This window comes from Myxocyprinus asiaticus, chromosome 5 (assembly GCF_019703515.2).
Source record: "Myxocyprinus asiaticus isolate MX2 ecotype Aquarium Trade chromosome 5, UBuf_Myxa_2, whole genome shotgun sequence".
NCBI lineage: Eukaryota > Metazoa > Chordata > Actinopteri > Cypriniformes > Catostomidae > Myxocyprinus > Myxocyprinus asiaticus.
In genome coordinates this window covers 25,313,408-25,337,390 of record NC_059348.1, presented here as the reverse complement: position 1 = coordinate 25,337,390, position 23,983 = coordinate 25,313,408, and the positions used below count along the sequence as shown (strand labels likewise).

Sequence of the window (23,983 nt, the reverse complement as noted above, 5' to 3'; positions counted from 1 at the left end):
AAAGCATTGTTATGGCATTACCACAGTAAGCACATACAAACTGCTATGTTAGTTACATAAATACCATCAGTCTAGACACACAACAGAGGCAGATGAAAGAAGCACATTTCGTTCATGTCTGCTGTAGAAATCATTAATGCTGTTCCTTTCCCGCCTGGTCCAGACACTTTACAAGTGCTTTTTAATTCTGGGGGGAAAAGTAGTTTCCCAACCAGTGAGTCACAAAGTTAATTGATTTAGAACAATCAGACAGACCTGAATAACACTGACACCTCAGTTACATAAAGTCACAGCAGTGGGTTTGATATTTCAATTGAAAGGATGCATGTTTATGATCAAGCACTCTTAAATAAATAGTTTCCATAAAAGGGTTTTTACAGCAATGACAGAAGAACCATTTTTGATTCCCCAAATTACCTTTCACTGGAAGGAGACCTTTCGAAGAATCTTTTTATTGTCCAAAGAGCCCTTTTCCAGTATAAAGAACCTTTTGTGCAATGGGAAGGTACCAAAGATGTGAACGTATCTTCATGGAAAAATGCATGCCAAAAAAAAAAAAAAAAAAAGAAAAAAAAAGAAGTAATTTATGGGAGAAATAAGTTATTGAGAAACTACAGCTATAAGTGTTTCCTGCTAAACTATGTTTTTGTTTTGTCCAATCATTTCAGTGTTTCAAGTCTCATTGTACAATGCAAATATACATATATATTTAATCAGTATTTTTCTCTAATTTTCCAGTAAAAAAAAACAAACAAACATATAAACACCTCTAAAACGAAAAATGTACTTTAAGCAAAATCTGGGTGGTTTGATGTAGCTTATTTGGACTGGTGACTACAGTGACAAGAGGGAAATCTAAACAGATATTGTTCATACCCGTTTCCTAATTTATGTATTTGTTTTATTTCAGTTTATTTAAAATGCTCTTTAGTCCTCGTTTTCACAGCTGCCCTTCAAATTTACAAACTGAATGATGATCCCTTAACTACAGGGCTTGTTTACAGATACAGAAGTTATATCAGATAAAGTTTTATACAGTTGTTATTTTAATTAATCACAGCAATAGGTGAATTGTCAGGATATTGTGTCCAGAGAGAATGATATTTTTTTATTTCTGTTTCAACTTAGACCTTTAGACCCCTACACAGGGACTGAATACTTGTGTGAACTGAAAAATGCTAAGAGCATTTTATAACATAATTAGGTTTCAGTTTTTTAGTTAAGTAAAATAATTAGATTTAATTAACAAATAAGCAATAATAGTTGCAGTGCTTAGTAATAAAAATATCACAGAGAACTACAGCACTGTTAAATTCAATGTAGGAACTGATTAATACTTTTGCGAGGCACCGTACAGTATGTGCTTTATGTAAAATTTTTATACAAGGGTTGCTGAATCTGGGTTTTACTTTACAGCTCTTGCTTGCAAATCTTGTTTAACAAAATGTTTGAATAATGGTTGAAAATGTATGACTGCTCATGCAACATGCATCGAGTATGATCAACTTTAAACTATTAAAACCCCCACAAAAAAACAACAAGACATTTTTAATGACTTTTTTTATTTTCACAGAATTCTAAAACTCATTGCTGGTGACTTTTGTTTTTACAATGCTCATTTCAATTAAATATTTTCACATTTAGTTGCTGCACCTATCACAGTTGGTAAAATATACAAAATAAAGGTTTACAGTACTCTTACATTTTACTTTAACAGTATCTCTTTCTTCGAAAATACCAAAACAAACCTTTTGTCTTCATGTTTTTTCACATTGTGCTTGGTACAAAATAAGAACTTCTTTTATGTTATGGGGTTAAGTGTGCGCTGGGGAATATTTACATTTAAAGCGAGACTTGTGTCATGTAATTTGGTGTGGTGCTTCCAACATCTCCATTAGGAAAGTGTCTATGGGTGTGTCTCCGATGAGTTTGAAGAAGAACAGGTGCTCCAGGCATTTCAACCCTATGGAACGGAGAGCGGGCAGACGTAGAAGCAGCTTGGCAAACCTATGAGAAAAGAGAACTGGTCATTCTCGACCACCACTATACCTACATGACCTACATACTATACCTGTTCTAATAAAAAGCATAAGTCTGTCATAAAATACACCGGAACAGAAGTGCTGTTACATAAATAAAATATCAAGGTAGCAGATAGGGAATTACCTGCCAGGTTGATCGGAGTATTTGTGTTTTGTGTAGGCCTCCAGTGAGGCGTACACTTTTTCCCTTAATGCCTCTACCTCGGATGGGTTTGACAATCCTTTCGCATCTACAAATGGGACAGTTACATAAAACATAAGAACACAAGCCTTAAAAGAATGTGACTGCTGTCGAAGCACTTATACCATTATAAGTGCACAGTTGTCTATTCATAGTAATATTTCATTATAAGTTTGTCCAGACAGATTTGAGCATATTTAAAAAGCTATCGAGAGTGGAATGGACAGGAGAGGTTGTTACCTGGGTTGAAGAGGACAATAGCCCTGAGACAGCCCAGCTCTGTCTTGTCCATCTGCATGTCCTTCATCTTAGACACCAGTTCTGTTAATACCCTACAAACAGACCACAGTAAATAGACAGTGGCATAACACATCAGACAAGGTGGAATGGCACAACGAGAACTAAAATTAAAAGTAAAAACAAAACAATTCCAATCTAAACAAATAGTAAATAAAATAAACTCGATGTCATATGAAAAGGGCCTAGTCTAATAAAGATGAAGGAAAGAAAGGAAAGTTTAGTACAAATGTGCATCTACAGGAATAATAAGGGAGTGTCTTGAATCTGACCTGTCAAAAATGGAGCCCACCCCTGCGCTGTGAGCACTGCTTCGATGGACGTGTAGGCCAGTGGCCAATAGGATTCCGTCTTTAACGGTCACCGAACGATGTGAGAACGAAGCAATGAGCAGCTCATTCCAACCTAAATATGCACAAATAGTGAGATATCTCTAAAAGAGGCTGCTATCTTTCATGCACACATTTTGGCACCTGAATAAAGGGCCACTGACCTGCTCGTAGTAGGATGACCTGGTCATCCAGAGGTAGGCCAGAGAAGTGTGGGATTCTCTTAGCCCACTCAACAAGAGTGAACAGCTGCTTGTCTGCAGCCTGGCAAATGTTAGTCACTGGGTCATTTGTCTGACAAGCAGAGAGAAAAACATGTACTTATTAAATGAGATCTCTTTAATATCTCTAGACAGCAACAAGACTAAATGGTGAGCAACTGGAGACTTCTTAACCCTGCTGAAAAGACCAGCTAATGTTGTGTTTTGGGTACTGGTCCCCATGCATGGAATGAACCAGCTTCATCAAAAAGACCATGCTGGTCAACCAGCTTTACCAGAAAGGTATTGCTGGTGAAAACCATGGCTATGCTGATCCACCAGCTAGACCAGCATAAACCAGCTCTAACCATCATAAACCAGCCTAGACCAGCATGGGAACTGCATGATGGTTTAGCTGGTCTTTTCAGCAGGGAAGTTTCCTGCTACTCAAATTCATCACCAATGTCACATGCTGTGATCAGATTTCAAGATACAACAAGCAAGTCTGCAATTTTTAGATTTTCAAAAAGCAATCGAACATTTCTCATCAAATTCTTCCAAAGCCAAATTTTCTGGGCTAGGAATTCCACATTTATTTTATAGCTCAATACTTAATATTGTATGTCAACAATCTATCTTCTCCTTTTTGCCTATACTTATTTCTCCAAAGACATTTTAGAAGAAACATCTTTAAGTTGTTATTTAAAAGAAATATAGCCAAACTTCATTCAGTCTCTTGAGCTATGAAAGTTAAGACAAATTTCACTAGGAGACCCTAAAGGCCCCGACACACTCATGTGCTTCGTTTTTCACTCAGAGCCAAAAATAAGTTCGAAACAGATGTGCATTGACATACTGTTAGCAAACATTCAGACTCCCACCATACTGCTGGGGAAGGCGTTTAGAGGTACATTTAAAAATGAAGATGCTCAAGACTACATGTTAAAAATGACATTAAAATGTGTTATCAATGACTTCATGCCTCGTTCTAGGAGTAAAATTCAAAGATCAGTAAAATAAGCTGTTTTAACTACTCGATGATCATTTGCATGATGTGTCATTTGTAATGTTTATCTTTTGCATTCATGGCGCTAATGCATTAACACGCTATACCCGGCCATAATATGCTCCGATTACACTCTGTTATTGTAATTTATGATGACACTGATAGGCTACTACTGCAAAGATGGGTGTATAAAAAAAGTGTTAATGGGTAGTAAGTGTTAATACAGACAAAAGAACTCTTACTTTGGACCACTGCGTAGAATTTGGGGAGATGGGGGGCACCCAATGCTGTGAAGAGGGTGATTTGTCCCCCCCACCCCCCACCCCAATCATGCATATGTCCTTGTTTATATATTTTTATCAACGCTGAAAATAATTTTGTATGAGATACGTTGCAATTGCGTGGCTGTAAGTCTGTCATATTGAGACAAAAAACTGAAGTCACCCCTCTATTGTATGAGTTGGTATCTCACAACTAGACAGCGGTGTCACGTGGTACCTGTTACTTTTCTCAGCACTGGCCAGGATGCATGAACTCACAGTCGTTTATTATTACTGGATGAGGATTTAAAAAAATGCTTTTATAGATAATGCTGTGGTGGATTTTCATTCACAGGTATGAATCCTTGCAATTTTCCGTTTTTATTCAAAATAACTATCCAGTTTAAAATGTATCCAAATGGATATAAAGTGTTCTTAGATTTAAATGTCGATGAATGGAGGATTCGGTTTTGAAGCGTCAAGCGCCCCCTACAGGAATAAAACTCACAAGACAGTCAGCAGCTGACAACATGTGCAATTTCGGCCTGTAGGTCTGTTACCCACACAAAACTTTCGTATGAATTTAGAAAATATGAAATACATCACAAGTCATATGTGGGGCCAGTGAAGATGTTAAAGGTGTCCATAGAAATGATCAGTTGTTTTTCATGGTGAGGACAGCAGACAGGCATTTCAGATGAGCAGGTATGGGTAAATTTTTCTGAAACATTAACCCTAATGCTTTTTCTGGATGTTTGATATATGATACAGTGTATAAATATATAAGAGTATGCACTGAATTGGGGATGACGGGTTTATACAATTTTACTCTTAACCACGATTCAAAATATCACGGTTAATTTAACCATAAGAATTTAGAATTCACATTTAAAAACCATGAATTTATATTATATATAATGTATAAATATATAATATAAAATACTTTTTCGTAAGATTTTGTCATCCTCTCAATGTTCAAACCAAATCTATGCTTTGGACAGATGTGTTTATGGCTTTCGGTTGCAGATGGCAAATGAGTGAAGCAGCATATCAAACAGAGTAGATGGCCACTTGATAGAATTTGAGTAGATTTGATGTAGACTAATTAAACAAAAGTATTGCATGACATTTTCTTGGAAAATGTCTCTACAAAAACGATCGTGTAGATGTAGGTAAATTTGCACCAGCTCGCTAATAGCTCTGCACGCTAGTGCATTCATGTTGACTGATCTTAACTGACTGAACAGGATTGGAATTAGCTGTCAGAATCAAAGTAGGTGGAGCTCCAGGTCACACATACCGATGATGTGGACCAATGGCAGTAAGAAGGGTTTTAGCAGACGATCAGAAGTTAATTGTGCATTGGCGAGCTGTTATAAACCACCGAAACAAAAAAAGACCATCTTTTTAGCCAGATTTAGTTCTAAATGACGTCACACCCATTCGTTCGTCGATTTCTTCGAAAATGTGAAGGGGCCTTAACACTCTGTGATACAATATCATTGTGGCCACTTTAATGGTCAATGCAACACTTTGTCATTTATCAGGGCTTTTTTAATGGTGTGCTCGTTTTAGTAGACGTGCAATTTTACAGGTACTTCAGAAGCTCACATTGCTAAAAAATGAAAAGGGATATCCTTTTAACTGCTTATTTAAAGTGTTAACGAGATTTCTCACCGAGTTTCCAGTGCTTGTCTCCATGTAGGCTTCAGTCTTGGGTTCAACGGCGAGCTCAGCATCAAGGATCTTCTCTACTGGCATTTCTTCATTAAAACTGCCACTGGACTCAACCTCATTATCACTCTTTTCTCTGCCACGTTGCCTCTCTTCCTGCACCGCTACATCCAAAGTACATTTCATTGTAAATATTCATAATACACAAAGGATACAATTCTAATTTAAAGTACAGTAAATAAAGGTTCAAATGACTGAATGTTCCCCTCCAATACTATATTAATTCATAAATCTCTCTCTTTTTTTTTTTTATTGTAATCACCTTCTCTCTTCATGCCCATAGCCAAACACTTTTGATAGCGGCAGTACTGGCAGCGGTTACGCTGGCGCTTGTCTATCTGACAATCCTTACAGTCTCGACACGTGTATGTGAGGTCTTTTCGGATGGTTCTCTTGAAGAAGCCCTTGCAGCCTTCACAGCTGTAAACACCATAATGTTTCCCTGCAGGTAGAAAAGTTACAGAACATTTCACATTTTAAAGTCGGTCATGTTGAGATCATTTACAGGTTAAACTATAAGTTCACCCAAAAATGAAAATTAAATGAAAAATCGCTCAAACCCATATGACTTTCTTTCTTTTGTGGAACCCAAAAGATGTTAGGCAGAATGCTGAGGACTGACAGCCTCAGTCACCATTCACTTTCATTGTATTGAAAAAGATGCAATGAAAATTAATGGTGACTGAGACTGTCAGTCCCTAATATGCTGCCTTTTGTTTACCTCAAAAAGAAAGAAAGTTATACAGGTTTGGACAATATGAGGGGGAGTATCTGATGCCAGAATTTGTATTTTTTTTAGTAACTATCCCTTGAAGTTGACTTGTAATCTCTTGTGTTGGTGCTCAAGTATGAGGGCAGTTACCTGAGGAGCGGTCTCCACAGATGGCACAGATGTGTTTGGAGAGGGAGCCTGGGCTGCCGCATGAGTAGCTGCTGACACCGCCTAGTCCAGCCAGACCTGGAGGAGGTTTAATGTCCTCTGAACTGCTAACACCGTTCAAAGAGTTCATCTGTAAGGCAGGAGAATGACAGTAAGACGTGTAAGCGTAAGCGTGTGACAGGAGGTATGCATTTGCTGAGGGTGTATTGTGTGTGAGGTAGGCAGAACTACCACCTAAACAACCAAATCAAGTTGTTACCTGAATACGTCCTCATTAGATCACATGATCTGATCACTCCTCTGGTTGGAGGGTAATGTTTGTTTACGCTTTGTTTGTTCCACTCTTAGAGCTTAATTAGACATGAGCAGTAAATGATTTTCGAGGAGTTTACCTGGTATGGACGAACATTTTTCAACAATGGAATGTCAACTTTGGATCGTTACAGCTGAAGGCTGTAAATACAAGTCGTTAATTACAATAAAGTGCTATAAAAGTTGAATGACTGCATGTCTCTTGGCTAAGTTTAAAATTTAGTTCACCAGTAGAGGGCAGCAAAAAGTAGGAATAGAAGTGGCAGTTTTTTATGATCGAAACAAGATCATGGTCAAGTAGACAGATCAGAGGACTACAAACATCATGGCGAGAGAGAGAGTGCAAACAAACCAAATAAACCTCAATTAGTCTGAAAATGCTAATAAAAACAAAAAGGAGTGATTTGTCAATTCTTTTCACCCTGTGCTACATTGAAAGCACTACAACAACACATTATTTTATGTTGTACCTTGTGAATTTAAATGCTTTATATATATATATATATATATATATATTTTTTTTTTTTTTTTTTTTTTTTTATTCGACGCTCATTTCAAATTGGATGATTGCAACACGCTTTAAAAAGTTGGGACAGTCGAATGGTTACCACTGTGTAACAATTTTTTCTAATAACACTTTTTTTTGGGGGGGGGGATTTTCTCCCCTTTTCTCCCCAATTTGGAATGCCCAATTCCCAATGCACTCTAAGTCCTTGTGGTGGCATAGTGACTCGCCTCAATCCGGGTGGCGGGAGTTTTAATCTCAGTTGCCTCCATGTCTGAGACCGTCAATCCACGCATCTAATCACGTGGCTTGTTGATCACGTTACCGGCGCGTATGGAGGCTTCATGCTATTTTCTGCGCCATCCACGCACAACTCACCACGTGCCCCACTGAGAGTGAGAACCACATTATAGTAGGTTATAATAAGGAGGTTAACCCAGTGTGACTCTACCCACCCTAGCAACCGGGCCAACTGGTTGCTTAGGAAGCCTGGCTGGAGTCACTCAGCACATCCTGGATTCGAACTTACGACTCTAGATGTGGTAGTCAGCATCTTTACTTGCTGAGCTACCCAGGCCCCCTCTCTAATAACACTTATTAAGCATTTGGGCACTGAAGATAAGTTTAGTAAGCACAGTTGTGTAATTTTGTAAAACTTGTAATCCGGGCAGTATGTGGTTTGGCGCTGTCCTGCTGAAAATGCAGGGATGTCCCTGGTAAAAACGGTGTCTGGATGGCAGCATTTGTTGCTCCAAAATTTGTACACGTGTTTCTGCATTAATGTGCCCTCACAGATGTGCAAGTTACCCATGACATGGGCACTGACTCCCCCATACTATGACAGACACTGGGACCTGACGCTGATAACAGCTTGGATGGTTCTTTTCCACTGGCCATTTTGAACATGATGGCTGTTTTTTCCCAAAATTTTAAATGTGGACTTGTCAGACCACAAAACATGATTCCACTGTTCTACTTTCCATCTCAAATGAGACCGAGCCCAGTCAGAAGTCGGCAGCGCTTCTGGACAGTGTTGATGTATGGCTCATCCTTTACACAGTAAAGACTTAACTTGCATCTGTGGATGCAGCGGCAAATGGTGTTGACTGACAAAGGTTTACCGAAGTATTCCCAACCCATGCCATAATATCCATTACAGATGCATGACGTTTTTAAAATGGTGATGTCTGAAAGATCGGAGATCACGCGCATTCAGGAGTGGTTTTCGGCTTGCCCTTAACGCACCGAGATTTGATCAGATTCCTTGAATCTTTTAACGTATATTGTGCACTGTAGAGGATGAAATGCCCAAAATCCATTTAATTTGTCTTTGGGTAACATTGTTCTCAAAGCACTGGATTATCTGCTGACCTATCTTAAAGGACTAGGCTTTTATTTTACCTTAAACACTATAGCACGATTGCCTCACCTGTTTCACATCACCTTGTTATTTCAACACGTAAGATTGTTATTAGTCCTAAATTGTCAGTATCTCAATTTTTTTGGAGCATGTTGCAATCATCTGATTTGAAATAAGTGTACAGTATATATATACATTTTCCATACTGTCCCAACATTTTCAAAATTGGGGTTGTAAAATACTTTATCTTTTTTTAAGATACTTTATCTTTTTTTTAGCTTTTAGGTTAAGTGTGTAATTTCTGTGGCACTAGCAGCACCAATCAGTGCAAGTTTCAAACACTCCCCCCATCTACCAGAATTTGCAGCTGAATTACCTGTTTGACCAAACAATAGCTGACAGGGGCAAGATGGAAGAGGTGGCACTGTAGGAGTGTATAGGAAACCAGTTTGAAAAATCATTATATCCGTGTAGAGCCGCTAGTAACACAGAAATTATGCATTGCACCCTTAAGCTCAAAATCCACAAAAGGAGGGAGATCATTTTTCTATTTGGCTCCTAAACTATGGAATAGTCTTCTAAGCAGTGTTCAGGACTCAGACACACTCTCTCAGTTTAAGTCTAGACTAAAACTTCAGATAGGCCTACACCTAATTTATCCCTCAATTCATAGTTATGCTGCTTCAGTTAGGTCTACTGGAACAGGAAGCGTTTCTCTTATTCTATAACCCTGCTTTAAAGTGAATGGCATCTACGCTAATATTATTCAATTTGATTCCCTGTCTCAACCTCGGGATATATATCCTGAGGTTACCAGAGCCTGCCAGATCCAGCTCCTACCTGATGTCGGAATCCCACTGCCACGTACCGCTGAGGGATGACGACTAACTGCAGTCTGTCCCAGCCAGACTTCACTTCAGTCCACTACAATGGATTTCACAGAGTATGAATTGATGCAAACTCCAAGACATGGGATTCTTCATGTGCCACTGCCTGAACCTTGTACTTAGGATGGACTTCACCAAAATTACCTGCCACAATCTTCCAGCTGGACTGCGATGCCCCTCAATGACTGTTCCTTGAATCGTCTTGGTCAAAGAATGGACTACACTCTTTTAAAATGGAATATACAGACAATGAAATAGCTGCCAACTAAAGCCTTCATCAGCCAAATATAAAAGGACAATGCATCTACGTGCACTTCCACAGTTAATACAGGATGGACCTCAAAGACTTTGTCACTAATCTTACAGTTTAGCCAGAAGATAACTGGCCCCCAAAGTGAGCCTTGATTCTCCCAGTTTTGTTTTTCTACATTAGCCGACATCTTATGGAGTTTTTTTGTTCCTTGTCGCGGTCGCCTTTGGCTTGCTCACTGGGGTCTAAAAATAAATATTATTTACTTATTAAAGCACAATCTACAATCACATTTTTATCATACAGCACAAAGATGACTAAGACATAACAGCTTAATTTTCTGTTATAACATACTTTTCTGTAAAGCTGCTTTGAAACAACGTCTGTTGTGAAAAGTGCTGTACAAATAAAAATGACTTGACTAAGCTGACCAAGACAAAAAAAGATCTTTCATACAATGTCACAATCTGCATTTTTAATGGTCCTGGGAACGCATAGATTGTTAATACATATTTAATACAAATTTTCCTTACCTTAAACTTTGCAGAGAAACAGCTTCTCATCTTAATAGCATACTAAAACATTTGGCTTTCAAGCATTATATGCATAACAAATAGACAGTCTTTCTTTAAAATGCTGCTTAACTCAGCTTAAAGGGATAGTTCACCCAAAATTAAAAATCTGTCATCATTTATTCACCCTCATGTTGTTCAAAATTCGAATGTTTTTTCCATTCTTCCGAGGAACACACAAGGAATTGTTAGGCAGAATGACAGCCTCAGTCACCATTAACTTTCATTGTATGGAAAAAAATGTGCATAGAAGACAGAAAATCATACTGGACTGAAGCATGGTAACAGAATTTTCATTTTTTAGTGAACTATCCCATGACTGAGGAGTGTTATTTTTGAGACTTTCAAACATTAAAGCAAAGGTTGCCTCATAACTTTGATGTTTCATGCACACACACCTTCATGTTGCATGCAAACAAACATGCACATTTTGTGAGAGTGCCATTCTGAAACGGTGAGCTGTTCAGCAGGTTTGCATAGCGAGGCACAAAGATGCTCTGAAGGTGATCCACACCAGACCACCATCCTATTCCAACAACCATCACGTTCACACCCTTTAATCTGCTGCCTATGGCCTATATATTATTCAAAGCTCTTGCCCCTCGCGTTCCCCTTATAGAGGCGTCCATACTCTCAGGCAAGACATTCACACGACACTATTTATGGCTAATAGTATGGCAGGTTGCTGCAGCTTTCTTTAAGTGCCACATATTGTGCCTGCTGTAGCGCAGCCTTAACACAATGATATCTCTCTCTGTGTGAGCCAAGGTTGTACTAGGGCTGTCCGTCATGCTACATTAGCTCTTTTTAGGCTAGACTAAACTGAATGGGCTCCTCTCCTTTGGGATGGAGGGAGGCCCTGCGGAGGAGAAATGCATTTAAAGAGCATTCTGTATTTCCTGCACTGGCTGTTGTGTATACAGTCTTCAGAATCCTGGATGTCAAGAAAGTCTTACTGTCTCTTCCATGACACAGCATATATGATGCAGAGCATAGAAAAGGTACCAGAGTACGATATTTTGGAGAGAAGTAACTTACATTTCAGACACAATAATGCCAGTTATTTTGTCTATTTTCACTCTGTCAACAAAAATATTTCCAAACTAATCCAAAGCAGGATGCAACACAGACTGACACTCTGTCTGAGTGATATAACAGCCCCTTTCACACACAGTCTTTTCAAGAAAATTTACGTAATTTTTCAGGTTAGAGGTCATGTGTGAACACAACCTTTTTGAAAATACTGGTAAATTTTCCTCTTGCAATTTCCCTTTACAGAGAAGTTGTATCATTACCTATAAATTTCCATACTGATGGTATGTGTTAACAGCACATGTGGTACATTTACCAGTAAAGGCAACCGAATGATTTTCCTGTAATTTACCTGGTTGCATGTGTGAACGGGGCTAATGAAGCATCCCAGTGCTATTATACTAACTTGGCACTATTTATGTGCTACTTGTCCAATCAGATTAGAGGACTAACTGGCTAACCGTAACTAACAGTTGTTATAATTCTTAACTTATTTCAGATTTTATGATCAGTTCCTTGATATAAATGTTACAATGTCTCACAGAAACAACACCTGGTCTTTCTCTGTACTGTACCTGTGGACTATTGAGTACTCCATAACCCATGCCGGATGTGGTGGGCATGGAGGCTGCAGACGAGCCCAGGGATGAAGAGTTGATGACTGAGTAGGGTGATCCTACACTGTTGATAATAGAGGGGTGCTGGTGGCCCACCATGGAGCTGAGAGGAGGATGGGATGGTGGAGAGCTCAGATGACTGTGCGTTACCTGCAAAGAAGAACCTGAGAACAGAAAGAGAAGGTGGTCATTTACCATCCACAACCACAAACAGAACTGAAGATCTGTGTTGGAATGGATGAATAAATCAGCTGTCATCACACTGTCATTCATGTACATTGTTGACCTAGTCAAGCTTCTACACAATATATTTTCTCTCCAAGGATCTATATTGTATAAATATAAAATATATACAGTGTGACAATTTGTCATTTTCACCCTAGAAATGTTGTGAGGCATCTGGGAGGTAATCGTGGGGGTAATGGTTGGTGGCATTTGCACAGTAGCTGGGGTCACGGGAATGACTAGCAGTGACTGCGAGCACATCGCACATCAAATTTAAGACACTCAGATTTCTCAACTCATCAGAATGTTCATTATTTTAACTATGTAATTTATATACAGTATATATCATGTATTATAATTATCTGTGAGTTAACTAGTGACAGACCATTATACAGTATTGAGCAGTCTGATAAACTGACCAATATTTGGCTTGGCCAATTAACAGAAATGGTACTCTGCCAGTTCCAAATCTACCAACAGCCTAGTCAATGGGTAGTATACTGTATATATACTGTTTTCACATTTTCAGTGCATTTTGAGTAAATATTGTGTAAAATAAGTGTGTACATCATTAAACACATTGCCATCATTAAATTGTATTGTGTATAAAGTATATCTGCATGATATTGGCCAATGGACACACTATACTCTAGATATCACATCACCTATTTAAAAACCCATATTGATCAACCACTAGAGTTAGGCCTACCACCCTTCTTTCTGGGAGAGATTACCATGGTACAAAGATAATTGGGTTGTGAACCGAGAACCAGTTTTAATTTGGAACCGGTTCCATTTAAAAAAAAAAAATACTCAAACAGTATGACTTTCATGACTTTTGAATGAAATTTTTAGCAGAACGTAACCACAAACTGGAACAAAGTGATTTTCAAATGTTCCGGAGAGAAAACTATTTGTAAATGCTGGTAACCAGTTAAAACTGGTTAATTTTGTTCCGATATTTTTTTCATGAAACTAAAGGCCAAAGGGTTTATCACAGTACATTTTTGGAACTACACCACTTCATGTTTCCTGAAAAAATGAAACATGTGCTTTGATCCTGAAGGAAACTGCTGCATCTCACATTTCTTTGCCTAACTGCCCATTGTGGATGTCGCATTCTCTGAATGAAGACCTTTTTAACAACTATGTACAATTACTATATATACTGTACATGCACGACTAATCCAGATACATTATTAGAGGTAAAAAGTACATTTCTCAGTTGTTTCAAAGTCTTCAATGAATTATTGTTGCCGGGTTTTGACTCAGAAGCAGATCTGTAAATAAAATTATACTTAATGTTAATTAACTGCTTGTTATGATTTCTATGCCGATAAATCCACCACACAGGAAAACAAATTAACTGGATAATTATTTTCGCTTATTTTGGTGAGAAAAGTGGCTTATTTTGGGCTTGCTTTTCCAGACCATGTTGCTTGTTTCTCTTGCAAGATCTGGCAACACTGCTATTGGTATTTCCCCCTTAGTGCAGAGTACTGTTAGTTTAAAAATAATGTTATTAACCGTTCTTTTATTTTGTTCTAATCGGTAACCTTTTGAAAAGGAGGCTGCAGAACTTCTGATCCGGAACGAAAAAATAATTTTTTTGCTGAGAACGAACCAAAATGAAAAACATTTTGTTTTTAGACCCTGCTTTTGAACGTGAATTTTTCCAGCGATGCAGACAAAACACCATACTTTCTGCTGCACTATTCAGAGACAACGAGGCCTCAGTCTCTACTGAAATTAAACACACAGCAAAACCAGTGTAGTCCGATTCCTGAGCGAATGACTCTATGAGTTCTTTTAAAAGAATTAAAAACATTTCAGTCGTTAGTTAATCTCACTGACCTGAACGTTATGACTTCTGTCATGTACAGCTCGAAATGAACATTGTTATATTTCAGGCTCCTGAGACTTCAGTCAGGCGTTGCAGTTATAGACAATTTGTAGTTAAAGATAGGCCCACACATTACGAGTTTTGATGTTATTAGTGGAATTAAAAAAAAGAAATACTTGAATGAAATATGTCAGCACATTTTTTTGGTTGTTTAGAATTTTTATTTAATATGTAGTTACCGTACGACCAATTATTGGATTGCAATTAAGCCTCTTTAAAGTCTTTGTAAACATGCCTTTTGTATTAAATTTATCTCAGATTTGTTATAACTGCTTTGTTAAAATCTGAAATTATCTCATCATTTGACAACAGGCACACACACACACACACACACACACACACACACACTCAAGAGTCCTAAAGGAGTCTTCATGCCTTGGCCAGATTCTCGTGGTGTTAATGACCTCTAAATGTCACATTCCAACCAGACGGAACATCTATTCATGGAAAGACTGGATGTGCATGCTCACAGCCACAGTTCCTGCACAAGATCTTTCTCTCTCTCTTGCTGGTGGAACAACAAGTGGAGATCAGATTTGACAGAGTGATGACGAGCAATTATTTGCTTTCTAGTGTGGATTATGGTAGATCAATACGGACACTCAGTCATCCTATTATTTCACAAGCACGTGTAGCTTATTTATTGCATATGTGACCATATGGATACATATGAACTAATACATGTGACACTCAGACATACGAGGCTGTAACTGCCATATTTTTTAATAGGATTTTAGAATGAAGATTAAGTGAATTACTAAAACTTTTAAACCTAGCGTGGCTTTATAATGTATAACACTTCCAGTAGTCTTGTTTCCAAAGATTACCCTATATTAACAGAAAGCATTTGTCTTTTTGGAAGTGCTTCTTGTTTACTTGTATGACATCATTAGACAGTGTATTTTCAGAGCAGAGAATCTACTGATTTCAAACAGACTGTATCTATAGTACTATATAATACCACCTGACTTAGTGGCCAGAACTCTGTATGAATCAACAACTATCATGGCTGTGAATAGACCTTATAACTGGAACAATAGGTAAGAACATCACAAAAGAATAAATAAAAAATAATGAAATCCATTCATTCATTCTAGTTCCTGGAACTCATTCAAAACGATGTATGGAATCAAGTACTGGGAGATGACTCAGTTCAATTGTACAGTGTTTTAACAGTGGTATTAACACAAACACCTAACCTTCTACTCAAAAGAGAAAACCTTGACTCGAAAGGGTGGGCTATCCACATTTTCATAAGTGTAATAAACTTCTAATAAACCATTTTTGAAAAAAGACCATTTCTACACAGGGAATGACTTTGAGTTTTCAAAGCCTCTAGGCTGTCGATGCTGGTAAGATTGTAAAAGAAAATGCAGAAAATTGTCTTTTGTTTGTTACCACAAGAGATTATTTAGCAGAGATGGGCCACTTCTATTAAAATGGGAGAAATTGGAACGCCCAACCAAGGAGCTCTAAGTGCCCAACGGTCAACGGATATAGAAAGGAAGTCCCGCCTTACAGGTAAAAGAGCCAGTCACCTTTTAGTTACAGATATCGCCTGTCAATCAACTCGAGAACGAACATACGCATTAGCTATACAAGCCGGGAAAATTGCTTTTTTCTAGCGTAATCTGAGGTAAAGAAGCACAATTTATGATTCAAGTGTTGTCAAATTTTATTTCTGATTTGAAATACGTTCTGATCGTAATCTTGACCAACCGTTTTTGAGATTTCGGTCTCTCCCCATTCAAGTAGTTACACTGTAAAACATGACAGCCCCATTAAGTTATGTTAACTTATTTCTTATCTTTAACTCCAATTGTCATGACAATTTTTGGATATTGAACTCAAGTTTATAAGTTTTCAAAAAATTAAACTTAAAGCAATCCATTGTCTAGACTACTTGTGAGTTTTGTCTGGGTTTTCAATGTTCATTTAACTAATGTCTGTAAGTTATAAGTTGAAAAAGGGGAAGGAGGAGGAGGGGTGATACTGAGCGGGAAATACAGAGAAGTTGCCGCCTTTTTGAGTGAGCTGGAGTAGCTGAACTTCTGTTGAGTAACACAAAGGCGGCGAGGAGGTGCGTTTGTATTTTTTAATTTGTGTTGATAAAATCGAATAATGTTGCCACATTCCTGCATGGTGAAAAGTTCAGCACATTGACTGTGCTCTGCGAATGTGACTGCACCAGTTCTGTAAAACACTGGAGAAACCTGGATATTATTTTGATTAAACTGATAACAACCAGTCTTTATTAGAACCTGTTGTCCCACTAGGAATTAATTCCCAAGCCAGTGTTAAAGCTTTTGTAACACTGTTCTTGTTAAAATACATTATATATTTTGAGCAGATAAGTTGTAAGATCATTCAGTGTAAATAAGGAAACTGGCAAACTTGCCGTTATTAGTGAAGATGAGAAATACATTTAAGAAACAATTTAAAAACATTAGTGCTCTTAATTTAAAATGGCAATTGATATGAATATAGTTTAAGTTATCTTAACTTGAAAGTGTGAGTTTAAATAGTGAGGAATTATATGGTTATTTGGCAAGATAAAGTGAGTTTTCTTGAATTTATAATGTAACAGTAAGTTGTTTTAACTCAGAGTATCAAGCTGAAACAACAAATGATCATTGGTTAAACAACTTGTAAAACATAACTATTTGAGTTGAAACAAAGGTTATCTTCAAGTTGAGATTACTCATGTTTTTAAGACAGCAGGTGAACTTTCGTTTCTACGTTTAACCAATTTGAAATATTTTACAGTGTAGGAGCTGCACTGGCATGACTGGAAATAGCCTCCTGAGAGCGTTCCAAAGATGGCAGACAGTGGACTGACTTGCTAGAAAGACTTTGGTTACCACTCCCTGCTTTTTTCAAGGCTGCAACATTGTTTTTCAAACAATTCCATTTGGCAGACATTTTCATTTTAAGCAACACCATCTCCTGTGCAATTTCAACAAACTTTTTCATCTTTTCAAGAAGATATACCAAAGCTAGATCTTGAAGTATCAGTTTTCTTAATGAGTAGTGGGGTAAGGGAACAATTCCCCTGTGGATGTGTGGTGGAGTGATGCTGGATTACCTACTCAGATTAAAGAGATTAACATCCCGTGGCTCACAGGGAACTGGTTTATTGATGCAAGCACAAAATCTGATAATAAGGTTTAGTTCTAAATGTTATGGTAGGAATGTGTGCTGGTTTGGTTTTGTAGTGTTTAATAAAAAGTTTTTATAGGCAAAAATGTGTATTTTTTTTATTGTAGAAACTACAGATTTTTCAATTTAAATCAACTGAGCTTCATTTTAGAATTTAACAAATCCATAATAAGAGAACAGTGCATTGGTAAGCAGAGGACTTACCCAATACATTGCTATCTAGGTATGACCTTGGAAGGGGAGTGACACAACCAACAGCTTAAAGCACAAGAGTGAGTGATCTGGAACAATTTTTTCTTTTTTTTGTCTGAGACTTGCCTTGGGAGAGCCTGTCATAACTGGGGCAGAACAACTGTCAATTAGATTAGCAAGATGAATATCAACACAGCCTGTGTTGAAGATGGTCACCATGGACGGTGGGGCTTTTCAGACTAAATGTTATCTAATGGATCAGGCACGCTGTGTTCCAATGTTTTTGTGTAAAGTCTACTTTGAATGCAAACAAATGCAAACAGACTTGGGCTTTTCACAGAGTCTGGTCCAAATGGAGATGGATTCCCTAAAAACAAACAGAAATTATACTGAGAGCACACCTCTGGCTCTCCATCCCCTTAGCAATAGTTGCCAGGTATCTTCTCAGGACATGAGAAGGCCAACACTTGGATTCAGTTTCAACAGTGAAGCTGGAATACGACACTGCAGTCTTTATCTAACGAGGCCACCTGAAACACAAGGAAAAAGGGCCTCTAAATACCCAAGACACAACACTGGCATTGAAAGTGTTCATCACACACTCTATTCACTGACTACTGGAACATGAACTCAACACATGGCTACAACATTGCTGAAGAGTCTGCCAAGGGTCTGCAATTTATTCTCTCTATTTCAGGATACACAAAGTCTGTATCATTAGATGTTACTCTTTGGTCATGCTCAAATTTTGGAGAAAATTAAGAAAACAAAATGCTAAATTCTCTGCAGTTGTACAGCCATTTGCATACACCTCTTTATTAAATAATCTTCTAATGGCAATTATTTTTTTTTACATTTCATGTGAATTCAGAAACTTTCGGTGAATCGACAAGGCTAAGAATTGGCAGGGCAATAAAGCGCAACAGTCTAGATCCAGAAGTAAAAATCTCATTGACTTTTCCATAGGGAAATTGATTTTTAACAATAACTTTTAACGAAAGACCTACCGTTAGTTCTGAGGTTAAGCAGGGGATAATCAGTAGCGGTTTTAACCACCACGTTAACCACGCAATTGCGTGGGGTGCCGGACATCGGGGCCCGAGTAGGAAAGCTCTGGAAAAACCACTTGAGAGGTGACATGTTGTTCTGGGTACACATGTGAATACGCTGTTGTCTGCGGTCTCAGAGTGGTTCACGAAGCCGCCGGGTTCGGGTCAGTAGGACTTTGGGTTCGGGTTTGTAATTTATGAAAAAAATATACAGGCCTTCCGAACTTGTTTCGCCCACGCGCTCTCACTCACACAGATACACGTAAATGGATGAGGGGCCGTTCACACTTTACATGCTCTGCGTGCGTCTACTCTGTTTTTCCATTGTTTTTCTATGTAAACGCGCTGGACGAACTTCCTTGACTGCTGTACAACGTCTCACTGTTTCTTCAGTGTCTCATGTAGGACCGGCACATTTTTAGATTCTGTGTCAAGTTAAAAATAACTTCAGGTTTCAAAAATGTGTGTCGAGACACCTGCGTTCTGTTTCAATCGTTGCGCTGCATCTAGACTGTTTTTAGCGCAGGTTTCACAAAGATTTAAAGTTCTGAACAAGTTCAGGCTGCAAAGAGGTGACTGTTACAATTTTTAACATTATTCCAGATTATTCTGCACCAAGCAAAGTTTCAGCGCTTGATAAACGGCAATGTTTTTGTTTAGTTTTTTCTTATGCTCTAGTGTGCTGAGGGGCCGCCGTGGTGTACTGTTACAATACTTTAACGAATGTTGCCTACGATGCTTAGCCTACATAAAATACAGCCGTTTGCAACATGATGAACAATACACTGCAGCATTAGAATATAAGCTCCAGGTGAAAATAAATAAGACAGAACTATATTACTATTGTATACAACAAATCCTCAAAAATAATAATAATAATACTGTATCATATTACAATGAGAATCTGGACAACAATAAATAATTGTTGGGTTATAATATTAATATACTGTAACAACTGAATTTTAAAATGTTACTGGGTGAAGTAGTACGTTTTGCACACCCTGTTCTCTCTCTCTCTCACACACACACACAAAAGTGTTTTGTAAACATATATGTAAGTAAATATTGCTTTTTTATCACTGTATTGTGGAAAAACTGGAAAACATCCATTAATTATCTTTAACTAGTTTTTTATTTAATTAAAAATTTGAATGTACTTGGCTACAGTGGCTGAAAGGAAGAATTTAAAATTATGATTTTTTTTTTTTTTAAATCATTTTTTTAGCAAATTTTTTCGAAATGGGGCCCCGGGTTTGTTGGTTGCTTGGGGCCTCAGACATCGTAAACCCGCAACTGGGGATAATGTACAGTCAGCCAATTGTTATCACAAATAAACTCCTACAGGGAGATCACTCTTGTATCACTCAGATCACTCTTGTATCACTCAGATCACTCTTGTATCACTCAGGGTCGGATTAGCCATCAGCAGGGTCGGATTAGCCATCAGGAGAGTCAAGACTTTTCCTGCTGGGCCAGTGGGCCGCTAGCAGGAAAATGCACATTATGATACATTTACAGTATACAGTATATAGGCCTACAGCATATATATATATATATATATATATATATATATATATATATATATATATATATATATATATATATATATATATATATATAATAGTTTATTAAGGCAACATTAAACTAATAAATCTCCTTTCAAATATTACATTATTGCTGCACAATATATTTAATTTGAAAATAAAAAATGACCCCCATACTGCATAATTTTAAAATGATTCACATAGCCTAGATCGATTTATTCTATTATGCACCCATTTATAAATCAATAATAAATACTACTACTACTATGTCTACTAATGATAATAGCTATATTAGATATCTATGGTGAAACCTATGTTCAGTGGGCCGCAGGAATCCTGAAATTCCCTGTAAAATTTTGTCTCCCAATCCGACCTTGCCCCGAAGGGGTTTATTTTGAAATAACAACCGGCTGACTGTACATTATCCTGCTTATTATGCTGCTAACCAAATGAATAAATAAATGGACATTAAATATTGATTTTCATTGAAATTATCTAATTATGTGAAAAGAAAGAAATTGCTGATCAGCTAAATTGCACCACCGGTTTGCGTCTAAGTTCTGTTGGTGTTTATTTAATAAAATAATTACTGTCTGACTGCTCAATATCTGGTCTGATATGACTTAATCCCCGGATGTGCAGTTGTCCTTCAGAAATATCAGACCGCTACATGCTCCACTGGCCAATTAAAATCGAGTATTACAGAGACCCGGTAATAACCAATGCTATATGCTTCTGTTGAAGCCATCAGTCCAAGATATTTCATGTTTATTTTTTTAAAAGAACTTCTGGTGAAAAACTACACTACCCATGATCCTGAAGGGAAATGATCCACCAAACAGAGAATCACACCAAACATAGTGCATCAAATAAGCTCTGCAGCGACCGTTCATTTCCATGACGTGCTGAGAATAACGCAATCCAGACGGCCTCCCAACACTCTTAAACTACTTATATCTTTGCAAATATCTGAATATTTTGCAATAAAATCTAAATGTATTGTTTCGATACTTATAATCACTTCCTTTAAATCAGTAGTTTTACATTATTCCATCGTTCTTATGTTATTTGCAATGCTTCATTGGAATGTATGTACACATGAAAGATGTTAAGCACATAGTATTGTACCTTTTCAAATCAAAGTTTGTAATGTTGTGATTTACCTCGGAACTGGCAGGTTTGGTTAATAGCTTGGAACTGTTTTATGAAGCATTTGATTAAATCCCTAAGGAAGAAATGAAAGGGAAAAATACTGATGGTTGAAAAAGTGGACGGGCACTGTTGCGCTCTTTTGTCAATGGGTCATCCTACAATACAGGTGCCATTTATGTCCCTCATATACACATTATATGTTTGTCATATACATAGATTGTGCATCAGTATTTTACCATTTAAAATAGACCTAATGAACTATTTCATAAGTAAAAAAGAAAAACTTATAATAACATCATCATCCTTTCAAGAAGTAAACACCACAAGGCCAAGTTAAAATCTCAGCATTTTATCTTATGTTTAACGATTGTCAGTAGGGGATGGTCAACCCTTTTACCATGACTCGATAATTGAAAAGTGGATATTTGTAGAAATAGCCACACTAAAGTCTCTTTCTAAGAAGCATCTTGTAGTTCCACAAAGCTTATAATGTCAAATTAGTCTGTAAAACTTTCAATCCTGTTACCTTTCTGAAAGCATAATTACTGTACATCCCATCATACATAAAACTTTTATTAATTTAGTTTGAGATGCCAGAATTTTTTTTTTTTTTTTTTAATAATTGGGAAAAACCTCCGTTTCACAGAATGTCCCGCTGAAGCCGCGCGTGCATAAACGCCCTGCGCACAACTGACACGCGCGTAACGTAAATTACGAAGCTCGAGGCAGCGGCTGACATTTAGCGCGCGCAAGTCTTAAAATAGACATTACAGCCCACAGTAAGGCTCTGATTAACAACATCTGGGGTGAGGATAAAGAAACACAACAAGGAAGGTGTTAGTGAAGGCAACAACAAAAATGACTCCAGGCTCGATGTTATGCACCGCAGTAGCTTAGAAAGAAATGCAGACACACCTTCATACAGAGAGCAGAGTGACTGCACAGGTGATCCGGTACCTCATCGGTTAAATACATTGGAAATAACATCTTAATAACACGACAGCCAACAAAGCAAGAGTCACTCACTTTTGTATAGTATACCTGTAAATCTGTTAAACAAACGACGTAACCTAAAGAATGAGTAATTAAAAACATGCTCAATAGTAGTTAAATTATCAATATAAGCCTAATATCAGTTACTCGGCCTACTGGTATCTAGAACACTAAAATAAACGATCATCTCGATTTTCACATACGCTATTGCACAAGTCTAGAGGTGGATTGTGGAGTCTTGCAAGAAAAACATATTTATTGCCCAAGGTACCGTGGACTGAATTTCACCACAGCATGACAAACTCAGGGTGTACGCAAGGCACAAGTTCAACTCAACTCTAAAAGAAACTTAAATTAATCGTAAATAGATGTAGATATTGTCCACTAGTAGATGTCCTGATTTCAAATCAGTTGCGATCTTCTATTCCCGTGATTGCCTGATCAATCTTGGGTTGTCTTAAACATCGATCTGCCTACAAAGGCAAAACTGTTGCTAAATAAATAACCCGCGACATGCTGCTGTCCAGATACCAACTGAGACCCATTAATAACTACTCGACAGCAAACAGTTTAACAAGAGGCTCTCTAGAAAGCTATAAATTACATAACCGCAATTAAATTGCCAACCCCTGACCCTGACTGAGAGGCACAGTCTTTATCACCTGATTTTAACACTGGCACTGGTTCCAAGTCAAAACACTTGACGCGACCGCGCCGATAATTCAACCACCTACAATTTATGACCATTTCGTCCAAAGTCCGTCTAAAGAATTCGCAGTTCGGATAACGCAGATTAAGGGGGAGCACTCAAAACAGAGGCACGGAAAAAGAAGAGTACAGCGTTCGGGGGAGAAAAAGGCAGAAAAAGAAAAAAAAAAACTACGGAACACTTACTAAGGTGTAGATATGTGTCATTACTATCCATGCTTTGACGAATATGAAAGAACTGTCCAATCTTCCCGTAAGGTGTCTTGTTTTGCCGTTCTGGACGGCAGCATCTCCCCTTCGCTGTCCGCGATCTGTCTGAGGATTCACTGCTGCCACACTAGGGGCCCCATCGAGGGGGTGGCGAGGGCCAGACCTCTCCCAATGACGGCCTACAATTTACACTCTCAGAATCACACTTGCCTACATAATAATGGATCAAATCGCAAAACTGACAAATACTGAAATGTCACTGTCCAATCACCATGTTGATCAGCTTTTTGGAAACCAACATAGTATTTAATTTAGTAGTATGGTATATATTGTAGCCTATGTACTTTATAGTGGGTCATGCTAATACAAGCAACAGTTATACAG

At 37.8% G+C, this 23,983-nt stretch overlaps 1 protein-coding gene across 2 annotated transcripts; it reads right to left on the bottom strand.

Moving 5' to 3' along the window:
- Positions 1–1,561: 1,561 nt before the first annotated feature.
- LOC127441047 (retinoic acid receptor RXR-gamma-A) lies at positions 1,562–23,771 on the bottom strand. Of its 2 annotated transcripts, XM_051698196.1 has the most exons (11): positions 23,576–23,768; positions 18,345–18,473; positions 12,423–12,628; positions 6,912–7,059; positions 6,312–6,491; positions 5,993–6,153; positions 3,014–3,143; positions 2,793–2,925; positions 2,464–2,555; positions 2,167–2,272; positions 1,562–2,007 (listed from the first exon to the last, which is right to left on the bottom strand). In XM_051698196.1, exons 3-11 carry the CDS (start codon positions 12,561–12,563, stop codon positions 1,860–1,862), a joined length of 1,239 nt encoding a protein of 412 aa, XP_051554156.1. In that variant the 5' UTR covers positions 12,564–12,628; positions 18,345–18,473; positions 23,576–23,768; the 3' UTR covers positions 1,562–1,859. The 2 variants fall into 2 exon arrangements, with proteins under 2 accessions (XP_051554156.1, XP_051554155.1); XM_051698195.1 differs by lacking the exon at positions 18,345–18,473 and having other exon boundaries at positions 23,576–23,771.
- Positions 23,772–23,983: the final 212 nt, after the last annotated feature.